Source organism: Oryx dammah, unplaced genomic scaffold (assembly GCF_014754425.2).
Source record: "Oryx dammah isolate SB20612 unplaced genomic scaffold, SCBI_Odam_1.1 HiC_scaffold_2, whole genome shotgun sequence".
Taxonomy (NCBI): domain Eukaryota; kingdom Metazoa; phylum Chordata; class Mammalia; order Artiodactyla; family Bovidae; genus Oryx; species Oryx dammah.
In genome coordinates this window covers 190,114,061-190,132,445 of record NW_024070186.1, presented here as the reverse complement: position 1 = coordinate 190,132,445, position 18,385 = coordinate 190,114,061, and the positions used below count along the sequence as shown (strand labels likewise).

Below are 18,385 nucleotides of genomic sequence, written 5' to 3'. Positions count from 1 at the left end.
CGGCGGCGGCGGCTGCGGGCGAGCGCGCGGGGCCCGGGCCGCCCCCAGCCCCAGGCCCGCCGGGCCCCGCCCCCCGCCGAGTGCATGAGGTTGACGCTACTTTGTTGTACCTGGAGGGAAGAACGTATGGGAGAGGAAGGTGCGCGGGACGGGGGCCGCGGGGGCGCCGACCTGGGGGCCGGGCGGGCGGGGACGCTGCGCTGCGGGGGAGACGGAGAAGCAAGGGGGGCCGGGCGCGGGGAGGGGGCCGGGCCTGCCCGCCGCGGAGGCCGGGTCTGCGGCGAGGCCGCGCCCCTGTGTCGTCCGGGATGAGCTCGTCCTTCAGAAGCCCGCAGGCCCCTCCCTGGAAAGCTCCCATCCCGTTTTTCCCTCCTCGGCCCCGGTGAGATGCTCCCTCCACCCCTCGCTGGCGGCGGGCCCCCTCCTCCCTTTCATCCCCGCCTTCTCCCATCCTCCGACCGCCGACCACCCCGGAGGAAGCCCTGGCACAGCCCACCCAGCCCTGGCCTCCATCCATGCGTGCTGTGTCCATCCCAGGCTCGCCCTGGGCCACCCTTTATCCCGTCTCTAACCGGCCCTTGGAAGAAAGAGTCGTTGGGAAAGCCGCAGCCCTGGGTCCGAATCGCAGCCCCAAGTCTGGGCCGGCTCTCTGACCTTGAGCCAGGCGGTACCTTCTGGGCCTCAGTTTCCCTGTTTGTACAGTTGGCCCCCGCATAGTTGGCGTGCCTGGGAATCTAGGGGCAGGATGGGCAGAGCAGATATATGAGTCCGCCGAAGCTTGTTGTAGGCAGAGGCCCCCACCCCACCCGCTCCCTGCACCAAACCCACTGCCTGCTGTCCCGTCTTGACTGGGAGGATGATCAGTCTTTCTTCTATCCCTTTCACCTACTGCAGCCCACCTACTGGGTTTGCAGGACAGTTACTGTACGAAGATCGCCACGATTCCCTCCCTAGCGTCTCCTTTCCTGGGTTTCCTCCTCTGAGCCATCTCATAGGCCCACCTGGTCCAACAAAGCTTCTACTCTGCCAGCTCCTCCAGCCCTGCCCTCCCCCGAGGTTCATGAAGGCCCACTTGGAGCCACCTTAAGGAAGCTCCTAGGTCCCTGAGTCCTCTTGAAGGGGCAGGCTGTGGCCTTGGAGCCTGGTTGGTGACCTGGCAAGCCTTATCTTGTCCAGGGCTCAATCTCCCCATCTGTGCAATGGGAAGGGGCAAGCTGGGAGATCTTGCAGGGCCCACCCTGCTCCGAGGGTGCCAGGCCCCAAGGATGACTAAGCATGCCTAGTGGCCCAGCTTGAAGAGGTGCCAGGCCTCCCTGGGAGCAGGTATCTGGGAGCTCAGCCCTGAGGCCCTGGCTCCTTGTGAGGCCAGGGCATAGCCAAGCCTTCCAGGGGTCTTTAGTACAGGACACACCAACTTAGCGCTGTCCAGGCCCTGCCCTTTGAAAGAGCTCCTCTTCCTGGGCAGGCAGGAGAGGAGAAGGGGCTGTGACGAGAGTGTCAGCCACTGCCTTCCTTCTAAATCATGCTGCTTTCTTTCTCCGCATTTACACTGCCAGAGCCTGAGCTGAAGAATGCTCTTGCTGGGGGGTGGGCCTCTGCTACCTCCTCCTCAGCTTACAGAGAGAGAAACTGAGGCCCAGGGGGCCTTGGAGACTGAGCCATGGACTCAGCAACTCTCATTCTGTCTTCTGCTGTGCATGGACACTGCTCAGCTTGGGCGCTGCGTGTGTACAGGGGGCTTTGTGGAGGTGTACGAGGGGTCCAGCAAGGAAGGCCAGGCCTACAGCAAACGACCCCTCCTGAGTATGGTTCCTAACGCCCTTTCTACCCCTGCAGGAAGCGAGTTGCCCGTGTGTGCGAGCTGTGGCCAGAGGATCTACGATGGCCAGTACCTCCAGGCCCTGAATGCTGACTGGCACGCAGACTGCTTCAGGTAGGGCAGGCTGGCAGGGGCTGGGGTGCCTGAAAGAAGGCCTGCCAGAGACAAGGATCTCTCTCTGGTCCTGGGCCTCAGTTTCCCCATCTGTCAAATGGGGCATCTGGCTTAGAAGCTCCCTGGAGGCCTCTCTTTTTTGTCATTCTAGTCCTCTGAAGAGAGAAAAGGAGAGACCTGCATTTATGCTGATAATCCCAAGGCCTGATGGCACCTTGGCAGGCGGGGGGAGTGGAGGGTAGTCTACCCTTACCTTCTGGATGCTGGTGCTTCAGGGAGAAGAGGGAAACCAAGCAGGCCTTGGGAGGAGATGGGCCCCCGGCTGGTTGCAAAGATGCATAACCAGTAAGGCCAGTCCCTTCCCTCCAGGACACCAACTCTCAAGTATAGGAGACTAGGATCAAGGTTGTGGCGGTGCACGTGGGGACGCAGAGGTGGCCCAGTAATCCGGTAGCACCATCCTGAGAAACAGGGCTGGGGGGAGCCTTAGAGAGCTCTGTGGGGCCAGAGCTGGGGTCCAAAGGATGGGAGATTTCGCAGGTGGAGAAGTGTGGTAGGAAGCAGTTCCAGACAGAGAGCCCAGCAGGTGCAGAGGGTAGAATGAATGGTGACAGGGCCTGGCCCAGTCAGTGGCCAGCAGAGTTCAGGCAGAAAAGCACCAAAAATGAAGGGAGGTAAAGCTGGGGAGGCCCCGCTGGGGTCAAGGCAACCACCAGCTAGCCGAACAAAGGGTTGAATTTGGGCACTGGGAGCCGCCAACAAGGATTTTTTTTTTCTGTTTTAAAAATAATTTCTAATATTTTCTACACTTTAGCAAAGGCCTGACACTGGTTTAAGGACTCTGTATAGTTGGATACGTGTGGTCTCCATTAGTTGGGACACAGTGGTTAATTCTCTTGACCAAAGACACACAGCCGCAGGGGTGAAATGCACATTGGCTGGGGAGCCCAGAGGTGAGTTCCGAGTCCTGGGCTTCCCAATCAGGTGTTCAGAAGGAGGCCTTCGAGGAGGAACGGGGCTCTGAACAGGCAGAGAAAACCACATGCACGGAGATAGGGAAGGGGGGCATTGCCAGCAGCTGAGGCATGGGAACAGCTCATCCGGTTGGACAGAGTGAGTCGAGGGATGTGATGAAGAGGCAAAGTTAGGACTGACGTGTGAAGGGCCCTGAATGCCAAGATAAGGAGCTTCTGAAGGCAGTAGGGAGCCAGCGGAGAGTGTCAAGAAGCAGAAGAGGGTTGTGGGCGGGAGTGCTACTGAAAAGTGCCATTCCAGTGGGCAGATGGTGGCCACGTGACAGGGAAGGGGCTGTCACAGTGGTTCAGGGATCTGTGCTCATAAGACCCGACCTGGGACAGTGACTCAGAGCAGAGGGAATTTCAGATCTGAAAGGGACGATATTTGGCAAGGGTTAGTCATTTTAGCCACTATTCATCAGTGACTCCTGTGACGTCATGTCCTCAAGACTTCACCATAACTGTAGGAGGTACTATCATTTGCCCAATTTCCATGTTAGAAACAGAGGCTTGGAGAAATCAAGTAACTTGCCAAAAGTTGCAACAGCCGGAGCTGGGACTCAAACCGGTATCTGTCTCACTCCAAGTCACTGCAGAGTTGAAGAAGTCAGGGACTATGGGGGAGGAGCTGGGGGCTGGTGAGCGGCAGAGGCACAATCGAAGCCATTTGACTTTGCACACCCGGGTGCAAAGGAGACCAGTGGTCCTTTGGGTCTGGTGGAGCTGGGGGCCAGGTTGGCCATGAGTCATGCCCTGTCCTTGTTGAGCTGGAGAAGCAGTAGGCTAACCAGGGTGGCCCTGCCCTGCCCACAGCTGGCTGAGGTGATTTGAGACCAGTCCCAGGTGGAAAGATCAGAGAAATCAGCCCACTGAGGACCAGCAGAGGGAACTAAGATGAGGCGGAGAGAAATCAAGGGAAGAACTTTGGGGGTCCCTGTGTGTGGGGTGGGGAGGGAGGGAGTTAGAGTCTTGGGAGACATGGGGTGGGGCAAGAGTGCACCTGCAGAAGCCACAGAAGGGCAGAGTGGGGCCGGACACGTGGAACCCAATTCGGGAGGGGTCCCTGCCCTGGTCACCGGCAGGGAGGGGGCACGTTGGGTTTAGTCCCTGGTGTGGGGCCACAGGGAAGGCTCCTACAATGGGGCAGGGGCCCACAGGCAGTAAGAGTCGCGGCTTCCTCTGCTGCCATGACTCCCACAGCATTTCGGGCCCCATGTTGTGAAGTTTTCCCAACAGCCCCCAAATCTGGTTAAGGCCTCCAGTCCTCACGCCCAGGACAGGAAAGCAGCTCACAAAGGAGGGACTGGTTGCTGGGCCCCCTGGAAGTGCCAGCCCCTGGGCTTCAAGGCCTGGCAGTGGGAGGGTTGCTGTGGGCCCACGGAACGCCTCTGGCGTTCGCACTAGGTGTCACAGTCACCGCAGGGCCTGCCCCTTTCTCTGTCCCAGCCTCCTGGAAGGTTGGGGCCAGGCCCAGGGTGGGCCAGGCCTCCTTCGGCCCAGCTGCTGCCTCTGGGAGGTCCATTCTCAGAAAAGTGTGGTGCAGGAGCCCCAAGGCTGCCGTAACTCTGGTAACATCTCCCTGGAGGCTGGTGGGGCCCGGAGGGCGAGAGCTCAGTGCGCAGCTGGTACTGGGGGCCGGAGCCTGGGCTGGGATGCCCCCCCTCTTCAGGGGACTTTCAGGGAAGGAGGATGGACTGTTCGTGGAAGTCAACCTCTGTTCCCTTGGGGGCAGCACCGGAAGAAGCAGCTGCTCCCTGTCCCCAGAGATTCCCCGGAGGCTTGGTCAAAGCAGAGGCCGAGGGGGACTTCCCTGGCAGTCCAGTGGTTCAGATGCCACACTCCCAATGAGGGATTCTCAGGTGGAGCTAGTGGTAAAGAATCCGCTTGCCAAGGCAGGAGATGCAAGAGACACGGGTTTGATCCCTGGTTCGGGAAGATCCCCCTGGAGGAGGAAATGGCAAGAGTTTAAGGAAATTCTTGCCTGAAAATTCCATTGACAGAGGAGCCTGGCAGGCAACAGTCCATGGGGTCACAAAAAGTCAGCTATGACTGAACACACACACACACACACTCCCAATGCAGAGGGTGCAGGTTCGATCCCTGGTCAGGGAACTAAGATTCCACAAGCTATGCAGCGAGGCCAAATAAAAAGAGGCTGAGGGGCATGGAGGGTGCCTTCCTCGGATGTGCAGGGCTGAGGGCAGGGTGGCGGCCAGGTCTCCCGTCTGCACCAGAGCCCAGGCAGTAGGGCCTTCAGCTGCTTCCTGTTCTGAGCTAAGACCGGGTCCCCCAGCGCCCACACCGCCGCATCCTCCTCCCCTGCCTCGTGGCCACGCTCGCCCCTCCCTCGGCAGCCTCCAATCCTCAGTGCCTGGAGTGGACGGGGAAGCAGCTCTGTCGGCCCACCCCTGCGCTCCCCGCAGCCTCCGGGGCCCCAGAGATAGGCGGCGGCGAAGGATGCTGGCCTCCCCCCTGAGAAGACGGCGCGTCTTTCTCAGGAGGGCCAAGTAAGTGGAAAGCCCCCTCCTGACCCGTCCCATGCCTCAGGCAGGGACTGCGGTGTGAGGGCTGGGGCTGGCTGGGGCCGGAGGCCACGGTGGGACAGACCCACCTGAGGCCGGGTTCTGGGGCATGAGAAGTGAAACTCCGTGGTCACTGTTGGCTGCCTGTTTGGGGGAAGCAGGCCGAGGCTGCGGCCCCTGGCCCTTCTGGTACAGGCTCCCATCAGGCTGGTCCCCCAGCTGCTCTTTTGCACCCTTGGTATCCAGAAATATGATTCTGGGTAGAGGGCACCCCTGGGAGGGATTGCCCTTTCCTTGAGGAGGTCATCCCGGTTTCCCAGCCTGGCCTGTTCGGCCCCCCACCCCACCCCCAGTGCCCTTCTCTCCTGCCCAAGGTTGGCTCTGCCTTCGCCTGCTCTCAGGGAGGGTACAGTATCCTGGGTATTCCTCTCTGGACACCCTTTGTAGGGACGTGACCTGCCCCACCTGCCTCCTCTGGCTCCTGCCCAGATGGGGGCCTGAGGGATGAGGGGATGCCCAGGGTCAGGGGCTCCTGTGTGCCTGCCATCAGGAGAGTCCACCGAGGCCCCAGGGGGCCAGCCACCAAGCCGCTGTGTGACCCTAGGCTGGGTCCGCTCTCTGAGGTGGAGGTCCCCTGGCCGAGGTAGAGGCTGAGCCCCAGGCTCCTGGGAGCAGTCCCGAGGACGCCGGGGGATGAGAACTGCTCCAGGCTGATGGCGTCGGACAGGAAACACTTCTGTTCTCGGGGAACACCGTTTATAGGTGCCTGGCCTGGGACCTCAGGGAGCCGGCAGGTTATAACGGCAGAGGCTGGGGGGATGCAGGCAGCGTGGGGAGCCCGTGGCGGGGGGCATCGAGGCAGGCTGCGAGGAAGTGGTTATTGGGGAGCTGACTGCACTCTCAGCGCTTGAGTGAATCAACAGTCGCGTCTTCCAGGGCTGCTGCAGTGTTGAGTGTGTGTGCGTGAGCGAAGGAGTAGTTCTCCGGCAGAAGAGCAGTCTGCTCTGGAGGAAGGCGGTCGCCCCGCCCCGCCCACTGGGGCAGGGGAGGGGGCTTCCAGCCGCCCGGGCGTCGGGGGAGACTCCCGAGGGGACACTCCCGTGACGCGGTGGGAGGGCGCAGTGACTCCCGGATCGGGGTGCGCGGCGGGCGCGCGCCGCCTCTGTGCGGAGCCCGCTGTCCGGCCGCGCACCTTCCCTTCCACGCTGGGTTACAGCCCCCCGGGCGCTGCGCTAGGGACTTCCCCTAGGGACTTCCCCACCCTGGGGCGTCCTCCCGCCCCCTGGCTCGGTGCGTTCCTTGCCCGTCGCCCACCCTGCGGTGAGACGTCCACCCACCACAGGGGCCGTGATGTCGGGGCAGGAAGGGCCGCGGGGGCGCCTGATGACGTCATGGCTCTGGTCCAGCCGCTTCCGCCGCCGACGCCTCCCACATCCCAGCGCCGCCTCCAGGAGCTCTCCCTGCCCACCCCCCACCATTGGAGGTTTCAAAACCTGGGCATTTTGTGCTCCTCTGCCACCCGCCCCCACCCAAAGCCCTGAGCTGTGGTCCCCAGCGCCTCCCCTCAGGCTTCCAGACCGCAGGGAACGTGCTGGATCCTCTTAAAGGGACAGCGTCCCATCAGGGCTCTGGTTGCTGTCCCCTCCCTCCTCCTCCTCCTCCACCGCCACCCCCTCGCCAGTTGCCTAGTTCAGGAGCAGTTAGGGAGCACAGTCAATGAGCGCTACCACCCTGCAGGCTACAATAGAGTGGAGGCTTCCCCGGCTGCCTGGAGCACGGGGCTGTCTGACCCAGTCTCCTACCCTCCCCTCTCCTGGATTGTTCCCCCACTGAGCCAGGAGCTCTGAGCCTGGTCCTTCTATCCCTGTGTGACTTTGGCGCATCGTGCAGAGCACCCAGACAGCAGCAGAGCTGGACGGATTCCCTAGCAGTTCTCTGCAGGGCATGTCCTCAGGCTCAGACATACCTGTGCATGCCAGGACCCCGCGTCAAGCTCTACAGAACCCAGCAGGGCTTGTGCCCAGGGGGGAGGGGCTGTCGGTTGCTCAGAGTCCATTCTTGCATTTGCTCACCCTGGCTTAGCTGGGCTGCTGGTCCCCACCCCACCAGGACCCTTGAGCATAAAGAAGCCAGGCGATGTCACTCTAGCTCCTGACCTGTGGAGTTGTGCCTAGGAGGAAACCTCTACATCATTTCTCCCCACCTGCCCTTCAGGGGCTCCACCAGCCAGGCCTCCCTGCTCCTCATGCCAAACCCTGTTCCTGTGACTGACAGCACCCATGGGGCTAGCTGGAGTCTAGGAAGCCAGGAGATCTCCTTGTCTTAGCTGACTGACTGGTCTACACTGAGCTGAACTCCTACCTTGTATCTTAGTGCAACTGGGAGCATCTTTGTGGGGCCTGCACTCCCCATCTGTATGACCTTGGATGGAATAGACCCTCTCAAGTTCATCTGCCTCGTCTCTAGAAATGGGGATAGCCATGCCTGCCTCATGGTAGCCTATGAGGACTAAGTAAATTTAAGCAAGAAGGTGCGCCTGTCATACAGAGTGAAGTAAGTCAGAAAGAAAAAACAAATATCATATATTAATACTTATCCGTGGAATCTAGAAAAATGGTACTGATGAACCTATTTGCAGGGCAGGAATAGAGACACAGATGAAGAGAACAGACTGGACACAGCCGCGGAAGGAGAGGGTGGGATGAAGCGAGAGAGCAGCTTTGACACATACACACAACCATGTGTAAAACAGATAGCTAGTGGACTCTGCTGCGTAACACAGAGCTCAGCTCGATGCTCTGTGATGCCCGAGAGGGGTGGATGGGGGGGTAGGAGGGAGGCTCGAGAAGGGGGGCTATGTGTATACTTAGAGCTGATTCACGTTGTACAGCGGAAACCAGTAGAACATTGTAAAACAACTATACTCCAATTAATTTTTTTTAATGGGAAGATGCGAGCACTTAGTAGGTCTTCACAACTCCAAAAAGTCACCTTCATTTACATCAGCAGCCTCCCCATTGCTGGGAATGGGAGGAGAGGGAGGGAGAAGAAGCAGACTAGACTAGATGAGTGGGGCTCACGGTTTGTTCCAGTGCCCCCTGCAGCCTGAGTCCTGGGCTCCCAGGTTCTTCCCTGGGCCTGAGAGTAAGTCTTCTGCCCACACTTGGCCCTCTTCCATGCATGACAGGGGATGGGGGCCTCACATGAGGAGCACTTCTCACCCCAGGGCTAGCAGGTGGGCCAGACACTCTGGGTGCAGAACTGCTGTGGTGGGGGCGCGGGGGTTGTGATTTGAGGTTGCACACAGGACCAAGGCTTCTGGCCAGAGGACCATGGTGGAGGGAGTGGGGTGGTCACCAAATCCGTCCCTGAGTCTACTCGCCAAGCCCTGTGCCCAGAGCAGGCTGCCTCCATCCAGAGAGCACACCTTTCTCTAATGCTGCCTGTGGACTGGCAGGGCCCAGGTGTGGGGGCAAAGGGTGGGCCCCTCTGAGTCCCAGCTCCCCTTCCACCCAGGTGTTGCGAATGCAGTGCCTCCCTTTCGCACCAGTACTACGAGAAGGATGGGCAGCTCTTCTGCAAGAAGGACTATTGGGCCCGCTATGGCGAGTCTTGCCACGGATGCTCAGAGCACATCACCAAGGGGCTGGTCATGGTAAGTACGCCCCCCAACCTCACCTGGTGGGTGGGTGTGTGTGTTCACAGGTTACTCCCTGCCCCAGATCTCTCTCCCATCATCTCTCTTGTTCTTCTTTTCACTGGTTTTCTGATTCCCTGGTGCCTCCTGAGCCTGTTTGTCTGTCTGTATCCCTCAGTCCCCATCTGTGGAGCCAGCTCTGCCCCCAAGTTGGTTTGGGGCTGCCCTTCTGAGAGGAGGCAAAGGGGAGAAGCTACAGGGGCTGAAGGAACCTCTGAGCTGGGTTGTGGTCCCCCTTCCTGCACGCCCACCCCCGCCACACCCACACTTGCTTCCAGGTGGCTGGGGAGCTGAAATATCACCCCGAATGCTTCATCTGCCTCACATGCGGAACCTTCATCGGTGACGGGGACACCTACACTCTGGTGGAGCACTCCAAGCTGTACTGGTGAGTGCCAACCCCTCCCCGATTCTGACCTGCCCCCAGGTCTCCCACGCCAGGGCCCTTCCCCTTTCTGTGAGGGGGCAGTCATGGTGACAGTGCAGAAACCACTGGGACATAAGACACCGCAGTCAGAGCGAGGAAGCCTGAGACATCCGCTCTCTTCCTGACATCACTGCTGTGCAGCTCTGGCACCAGCGTAAACACTAACCCTGTAAGCTCAGGACTCACCCCAGCAAGACCACCCACACCCCAGACCCAAGTGCAGGGGTCCCCAGGCCACTCACACTTCTGACCAACTGACTGCAGACTCAGGGATCCCCACAGCCCCCTCAGATTTGATACTTCACTCAGTGACTCACAGAGCTCAGGAGAGCACCACAATCACAGTTTTTACTAAAAGCTATACTACAAAGCTACAGTCATCAAAACAGTATGGTACTGGCACAAGAATAGAAATACAGATCAATGGAACAGGATAAAAACCCAGAAATGAGCCCAGGCACCTGTGGTCAGTTAATCTATGACAAAGGAGGCAAGACTGAAAAGCTATAAATCGGGACCAGCCAGGTGGAGACACACAAAGGGCCAAGTCCGGGAGGTCTGGAAGGCAGTGCTTCCATGCATTCCGTTCATGGAATCAGGCATGTGATCCATCCTCCCCAGCATCACCAGAGTTTTTATTAGGATGTCATTATGTGGCATAATTGACTGAATCACTGGACATGGGGTTGAACTTGGGCTCCTTGAGGTCAGACTGGATCAGAGTGGCAGCCTTTCATCACGTGGTCAGTCTTTCTGGTGACCAGCCTACCACTACCCCCCCCCCACCCACCCTGAATTGGTTCATTAACATTAACTCAAAAAAAGACAAAAGATAAATAAAAATTTTGGTTCAATGCATGAGACAGGGTGCTCAGGGCTGGTGCACTGGGATAACCCTGAGGGATGGGATGGGGAGGGAGGTGGGTGGGAGGGTCAGGATGGGGAACCCATGTACACCCATGGCTGATTCATGTGAATGTATGGCAAAAACCACCACAATATTGTAAAGTAATTAGCCTCCAATTAAAATAAATAGAAATTTTGAAAAAGAAAAACAGATAAAAGCAAACACAAAAACATTAGCTCAAGTGTGGGTTGAGGGGGCTCATGAAAAAAGAAGACACACTCCTGAGGATTTAGAGCCTCTTTCCCAGGAACTAGGGACAAAGATCAGAGAAATCCTTGAGTGTGGCAGCACTGATAAAGCTGGATTTGAGGGCAGCATGGCTTTTGAGGCTACCAAATGGGATTTATCCCCAGGCCTCATCCTGGCCAGCTGACAGTGTAGACAACCCAGAATGACTGAACCCCAGAGAGGGGCAGGGCCTGCTCCCAGCCCACCAAGCAGCCAAGACCCTCCTCCTTCCATGGGGAGCAGGAAGGGGAGGGTGGAAGGAGAAAAGAGCCCAGGACTGAGGGATTGTGGGGGGTTGATGCTGCTGGCTGCCCTGATGCACTTCTCTTCCCACTCTTTGGGTCCCCGCCACCGGCGGCTCTTGCAGTGGACACTGCTACTACCAGACCGTGGTGACCCCCGTCATCGAGCAGATTCTGCCCGACTCCCCTGGCTCCCACCTGCCCCACACGGTCACCCTAGTCTCCATCCCGGCCTCAGCTCATGGCAAACGTGGCCTCTCGGTCTCCATCGACCCCCCTCACGGCCTGCCGGGCTGCAGCACGGAGCACTCTCACACCGTCCGCGTCCAGGGGTGAGTGGCTGGCCTGCCAAGGCTGCAGCTGGTGTGGCTGTGGGCACAGATGCTTTAGGTGGGCAGGCCGACTCTGGGGCGGGGACTGAGAACGGGTAAGTGTGAGCCCAGATGGAGCCCAGCTCCAACAACCTGGTATACCAGCTGTCTGAGCCAATCATTCCTCCAAGAGAAAAAATCTGTAACAATTGCCAGATAAAATATTTAAAATGTTCTCTTTACTTACTGCATGACCGAACAAGAAAGAGAAGTAACCAGGTCAGGAACAGGTGAAGAAGGGAGCCTGAGGGTGTCAGCAGAGCATGGAAGGCAGCCATACCTTGAGGGCAAATCTAAATGGGGGGAGTGGGGGGGAATGAAGTTTCACTTTTGATGTCTTCTTGTGGCTGAGCATCTCTTAAAGCCCAAGTGACTAGCTCAAGGAAAGTGAGTCTAATAAGAGAACACTTATCCCTTCTCCATAAAGTTGGGACCCCACCCCCACAAAGTGCTCTCAAGGTGAGGAAGAACAAGAAATAAACCATGCCTTCCACCAGTGATTTCCACCCCTCCTTCCCAGAACTGGAAAATAAACTGATTTGAACCTGAACAGAAGGGGAGAGGGGATCTCCCCTGAGAATTCAAACACTTAGGTTTGCCAACCAAATTGACAAGCCTGGGTGGTTCAAAAAGCCTCCAGGAGAAATTGTAAAAGTTTAAAGTACTTCTCCACTGGGAACGTCCCTAGGCCCTGACAGAAGCAGATGCAGGTGGAACCCACCTCCAGGCTTCAGAGAATTTCCCGAGATGAGTGTTCCAAGGAATAGGAGCCGTTCAGTCAAAAACCACAGAGCACGTGTGGCAACAAGGCCTTGTGAGCGCAAGCCAACAGCAGCAACAGGGGGCAGAAGCAGACCTAGAGAAACTGCAGACAGCGAGATTATCAGAAACCATGCAAAATAAGCATACTCCCTGTGTTTTCTTTTCAATTTACTCCATGTGTTTTAATAAGTAAGAGATGCTTGGGAAAAGTGAGTAAAGAGCGAATGAGTTTGGAAAAGAACCAAATAAAACCTCTAGAAGTGAAATACAGGTTTAGCAGTAGAGCAGGGTTTTAAACAGCTGAAGTGAGAAGCAGAAACACAAGATGAAAGTAGAGAAAGAGAGGCTAAGATACATTAAGAAAGTAGAGAGGCCTAAGAAAGTAGTGAGGCTAAGAGAGTAAAGAAAGAGAGGACAGAGTGAGTGGATCTAATTATCCATCTAGAATCCCAGAAGAAGAGAGAATGGGAGAGAGGCAGTATTTAACAGCTGAGAACTTTCCAGAGGGGATAAAAGATGTCAATCCACAAACTCAAACTCAGTAAATCCCAAACAGAAAAATAAGAAATCTACCCATGGACCACCCCACCTAGTGAAACTACAACACAAAGGCCATATATATATATATCTTAAAAGTAGCCATAGGGAAGAAAGAAATTTCCTTCAAAAAAAGACCAGACTGTGGTCGGGTGGTTGAGACTCCAAGCTTCCATTGCATTGGGCTTGGGTTTAATCCCTAGTCAGGCAACTAGAAATCCTGCATGCTGCAACTAAGACCTGGCGCAGCCAGATAATTTTAAAAAGACAAAACAGAATTCTATACTTGATGAAAATGTCCTTCAAGAGTGAAGGTAAGGGGCTTCCCTGGTGGCTGAGTGGTAAAGAATCTGCGTGCCAATGCAGGAGACATGGGTTCAATCCCTGATCTGGGAAGATCCCTCATGCTGTGGAGCAACTAAGTCCATGCACCTTATTGAGACTGTGCTCTGGAACCTGGGAGCCACAACTACTGAGCCCAGGAGCCTGAAACCCGGGCTTCACGATGAGAAACCCGCGCACTGCAACTACAGAAAAGCCAGCACTGCTACAAAGACCTAGCACAGCTCCAAAAAACAACAAACAGATAAATCAGTTAAAAATTAAAAAAAGGAATGAAGGTGAAATAAAGACATGTGAAAGCAGACAAAACAGGATTTGATACCAGCAAATCATCCCTAAAGAAAATTCCAAAGGATGTAGAAAAGGTCTGAGATGCAAGAAGAAATGAAAGTTAAGGGGCCAAGCCAGTGGTTCATACTCTGTGTGACACTGAGCTGCTTCCTTGTCCTCTCTGAGCTTCGTGCTGCTGCTGCTGCTGCTAAGTCACTTCAGTCGTGTCCGACTCTGTGCGACCCCATAGACGGCAGCCCACCAGGCTCCCCCGTCTCTGGAATTCTTCAGGCAAGAGCACTGGAGTGGGTTGCCATTTCCTTCTCCAATGCATGAAAGTGGAAAGTGGAAGTGAAGTCACTCAGTCGTGTCCGACTCTTCGCGACCCCATGGACTGCAGCCCACCAGGCTTCTCTGTCCATGGGATTTTCCAGGCAAGAATACTGGAGTGGGGTGCCATTGCCTTCTCCTCTGAGCTTCGTAGTCTTTGTCTAAACCATGAGGGAGTCAGATACCTTGGAGCCTTCTAAGATTTCTCTTGGACCTTCATGGACCCTTGAGAAATAGTTGTCTGAGTGTAGGACAACTACCCCCTTGGAGTCAGTGAACCATTCCTTCCTTGGGAGTCAGTGAACAGTTCTCACACACCTGCTGGGTACCAGGCCAGTGCCTGCTGAGAAGTGAAGATGGTTGGGGTGGGAGGGGAGAGGGTAGCGGGGGAGAGGAGGAGGCTGGACTTGATGCTGTTTCCAGCCCCATCTGGAGCATCAGCCAGGCCAGCAGCTGCCTCTCGCACACAAGTGAGCAGATGGACTGGTGAGAGAGACAGGAGACTCCCAGACCAGCTGGACCCTGACAGCCAGGCAGAATTTTAGGAACAGAGAGTCAATGACACCTCCTCCCTGCCTCCCTCACTGGGCGAGCATTCTTTCCAGCCAACGTCTGCTTTCCCAGCAGTCTGCATGCAAGGGGCCACACCCTTCTCAAAAGCAGCCCAGCTTGCCCAAAGGCTGCTGGCCAGATTGGACTGTTTGTTTGAAGAATCTTCGCTGGCCACTCTTTATTTTGTTTACGTGTATTTTGTTTATAGCAGCATTGAAAGGGAAGTTAAATTTATCTTTGCCCCACCCTCCCCGCTACTTGAGCAGAAGACTGAGGCAAGGGAGACGGAGAGTCTAAGGAATATATATATACACGCTTTCCTATTGGTTTTTCAGACAAGCCATGCGGCTTGCGGGATCCAAGTTCCCTGATCAGGGACTGAACCCAGGCCCACTCCACCCACCCACCCCCCGCAGTGGAAGCGCAGAGTCCTAACCACTGGACTCTCAGGGCAGTCCAGGAAATATATATTTAAGGCCATATCCTTGGAAGAAAAGTTATGACCAACGTAGACAGCACATTAAAAAGCAGAGACATTACTTTGCTAACAAAGGTTCGTTTAGTCAAAGCTATGGTTTTTCCAGTAGTCATGTGTGGATGTGAGAGTTGGACTATGAAGAAAGCTGAGCACCGAAGAATTGTTGCTTTTGAACTGTGATGTTGGAGAAAACTCTTGAGAGTCCCTTGGACTGCAAGGAGATCCAACCAGTCCATCCTAAAGGGAATCAGTCCTGAATATTCATTGGAAGGACTGATGCTGAAGCTGAAACTGCAATACTTTGGCCACCTGATGCGAAGGACTGACTCACTGGAAAAGACCCTGATGCTGGGAAAGATTGAAGGCAGGAGGAGAAGGAGCCAACAGAGGATGAGATGGTTGGCTGGCATTACCGACTCAATGGACATGAGTTTGAGTAAACTCCAGGAGTTGCTGATGGACAGGGAAGCCTGGAGTGCTGCAGTCCACGGGGTCAAAAAGAGTCAGACACAACTGAGCAACTAAACTGAACTGACTTGATCCATAAGAAGTCTCTGTGAAAATATGGTCACTATTTAAAAATTTTTTATCTTGAAAAACACCAAATTTACAGAAAAATTGCTGAAATAATAAGTGTATTGAATACCTATACACGCTTTCGGGCTTTCCAGATGGTGCTAGTGGTAAAGAAATTGATGTGCCAGTGCAGGAGACATAAGGCACGTGGGTTCAATCACAGGGTCAGGAACATCCCTAGGAGGAGAGCATGGCAACCCACTCCAGGATTCTTGCCTGGAGAGTCCCGTAGAGAGGAGCCTGTAGGGGGCTAGAGTCCACGGGGTCGCAAAGAGTCGGACACAGCTAAAGAGACTTAGCACGTGTACACCCTTTACCTAGGTTCATCATTTTTAACTTTTTGTTACTTTTGAGATATGTGTGTCTTTTTGTCTATGTATATCTAGGTGTGGGTGTATCAACATATATATATATATTTATTTGTATATGTTCATACACACAGTTATTTACTGAATCATTTGAGAGTAAGCTGTAGACACTATTGACTCATCCTTTCCCCAAATACTTCAGACATTCTCCTGAAAATAAAAGCATTCTCTTTACGTAATTACCCGCTGTATCCTATAGTGCAACTATATGACAGTTAGGAAATTTACCATTAATATAATACTTTTATCTAGTATACAACCCCGAACTCGGATTTTGCCAGTTGTCACAATGCTGTCCTCAAGTGTCTTCAGTTTCTTTTAACCTGTGCCAGTTCCTCTGCTTTCCATTGTCCTTTACGCCCTTGACATCTGTGCAGAGTGCAAGTCAGTCGTTTAGGAGGATGTTCCCCTCCCCGCACTTGGGTTCCTCTTCCCTAGATTTAGGTCATGCATTTTGCCCGTGTAACTGATGATGCTCTCTCCTCCTCTGTGCCTCTTAGTGGTAGACACAGGAGGTCAGTAAAGTGCGCCTTTTACTGGGGATGTTAACTTCGATTATTTGGTTAAAATGCAGTCTACTCTCTCTGCTGTAAAGGATTTTTTTTCCCCCTTTGCAGTGTAACCAGTGAGTGGTCTGTGAGATTTGAGTGGTCTGTAAATATCCTGTCCCCAGCCACCTTTCACTAAATGGTTCTTGCCTTCATGATAAGTCTTCCATGTAGCAGTTTTACTGTGATGGCTACAAAATGATGATTTTTCTAGCTCCGTTCTTCCTGCTTCATTTGTTACGTGACTTCCCTGTGTAAGGAAGCTCTCTCAATAACTGAAAAATTGCTAAGACTCTGTTTTTCTTAAAGCTCTGTCTCCTTTCTGTCCTGCCCACCACCACAACCGTATCACCCTGCCCCAGCCCTTCCACATCTCAAGGCAGAGACAAACATTCCTTGAAAAGCTTTAATGAAGACAAAATGAAATCAGATCATTAACACTCAGGAGGAGTTAAAAGAAGCAAAGGAGTGTGGCAAGCTGGCCATTCTGTGACTTAGCTCATGGCCGACTAATGGAAGCCACCAGCCCCATCTCACCTGCAACTGTGGTTCAGGGAAGGCTGCTCACCCCTTCCTGCCAATCTTGGGTGAGTGGGAGCCTTAGGCTCGTTTTGCAGGGCACATTTGGGGGTCAGGCAGGAAGCCAGTGGGCCCAGACCCTCTTAGGCCTCTTGACACTCGTCTGCCCCAAGCATCACAGGTAGTTGGCAGAAGTCTGCCCTCCGTAGCAGAGACAGTGCTGTGTTGCACAGGAGCCCCCAAGCATCTCGTTGCTGCTGTTGCTGTTCAGTGACCAGGTTGTGTCCAACTTTTCTGCGACTCCGTGGACTGTAGCCCGCCAGCTCCTCTGTCCCGGGGACTTTCCAGGCAGGAACACTGGAGTGGGTAGCCATTTCCTTCTCCAGGGGATCTTCCTGACCCAGGGATCCAACCTGCATCTCCTGCACTGGCAGGCGGGTTTTTTTTTTTTTTTTTAACCATCTGAGCCACCAGGGAAGTCTGAGCATCTCGTATAGCGGGGCAGATACCTCGGGGCATGGCACTTTCCACCACCCATGGCAGACGTTGCAATTAACATAGAACTCTTCCCACCAAGCCAGACTTCAGTGTTCTGGACAACTGCCACCCACCAGTCACGCAAGACAGTATGGTTTGCCCTCGTACTCCTGACCTGGTCCCCTTGGCCTTGGCTCCCTGGGGCAGGCAGGGGTCTGACCACTGCCCTGTACCCGCAGAGTGGACCCAGGCTGCATGAGCCCGGATGTGAAGAATTCCATCCATGTCGGGGACCGGATCCTGGAAATCAATGGCACGCCCATCCGGAATGTGCCCCTGGATGAGGTACGGGTCCCAGGTCTGGCAAGCGGGGTTGGAGGTGGTGCCCTTGTGCCTGCTCCCCACCACCTGAGACTCAGCTGTCCACATGCCTGCTCTCCCCAGATTGATCTGCTGATCCAGGAAACCAGCCGCCTGCTCCAGCTGACTCTGGAGCATGACCCCCATGACAGTCTGGGCCATGGGCCGGGGACTGAGCCCAGCCCCCTGGGCTCCCCGGCTCACACGCCCAGCGGGGAGGCAGGCAGCTCCAGCCGGCAGAAGCCTGTGCTGTAAGTCAGCCCTGCACCGTGATGCTCTGTTACTTTCACTGACGCTGGGACTCAGTGGGGGTGGGGAGGGGCCATCCCTGCACTCCAGTTGCTCACAGTCTGATGGAGAAATCAGCCCTGCAAAAAAAAAAAAAAAAAAAAACACGCCAGCAAGGGGTGCAGGGAGCTGGGAAGAAGAAGGGGAATGAGAAGGAGGAAATGGGGAAGCGGCACCCCCAAGTGGGGGTGACAGGGCTCCCAGGGTGGACCAGAGCCCTGGCTTCAAGGAGCCGCTGGCCTGGTGCTCAGGCATCTGGTTTGTGTTGCAAGGTGGGCTCCAAGGCGGCAGCTGGTGGCCAGGGTCTCACAGCACAGTGATGCGTCCCACAGAGACCACTCTGGTCCCTTTTGCGAGAAGGTGCTCAGGACCAGAGACAGCCGGAGGGCTGTAATGTGGTCCAGGCTGGAGGGGCCGGGGCACCTCTTAAAGGGAGGTGAAGGGTGCAAAGAAGCCCAGACAGCCTGGTTGCTGGCCGCACCGCATCTTCCGGCCTTCAGATCTCATCCATGGGGAGGTGTTGGGCAAGGGCTGCTTCGGCCAGGCCATCAAGGTACGGGGCACGCCAGGGAGGGGACCGTCTGGGGGTGACCTGTTGGCCCTCCACCCTCTTCCCACCAGTGTCCCCAGGAAGC

At 55.4% G+C, this 18,385-nt stretch overlaps 1 protein-coding gene across 2 annotated transcripts in view; it reads left to right on the top strand.

Moving 5' to 3' along the window:
• Positions 1 to 48: 48 nt before the first annotated feature.
• The window catches only part of LIMK1 (LIM domain kinase 1), a 25,970-nt gene continuing 7,633 nt past the window's right edge, over positions 49 to 18,385 (top strand). Inside the window, exons 1-7 of one of the 2 annotated variants that reach the window (XM_040260959.1) lie at positions 49 to 139; positions 1,837 to 1,933; positions 8,988 to 9,126; positions 9,447 to 9,556; positions 11,098 to 11,304; positions 17,342 to 17,447; positions 17,547 to 17,713. In XM_040260959.1, coding sequence (XP_040116893.1) covers positions 85 to 139; positions 1,837 to 1,933; positions 8,988 to 9,126; positions 9,447 to 9,556; positions 11,098 to 11,304; positions 17,342 to 17,447; positions 17,547 to 17,713 — 881 coding nt within the window. In that variant the 5' untranslated portion in view covers positions 49 to 84. Of the gene's footprint in view, positions 140 to 1,836; positions 1,934 to 5,116; positions 5,457 to 8,987; positions 9,127 to 9,446; positions 9,557 to 11,097; positions 11,305 to 17,341; positions 17,448 to 17,546; positions 17,714 to 18,385 lie in introns of those variants that run through there. The other variant, XM_040260958.1, reaches the window with a different exon arrangement.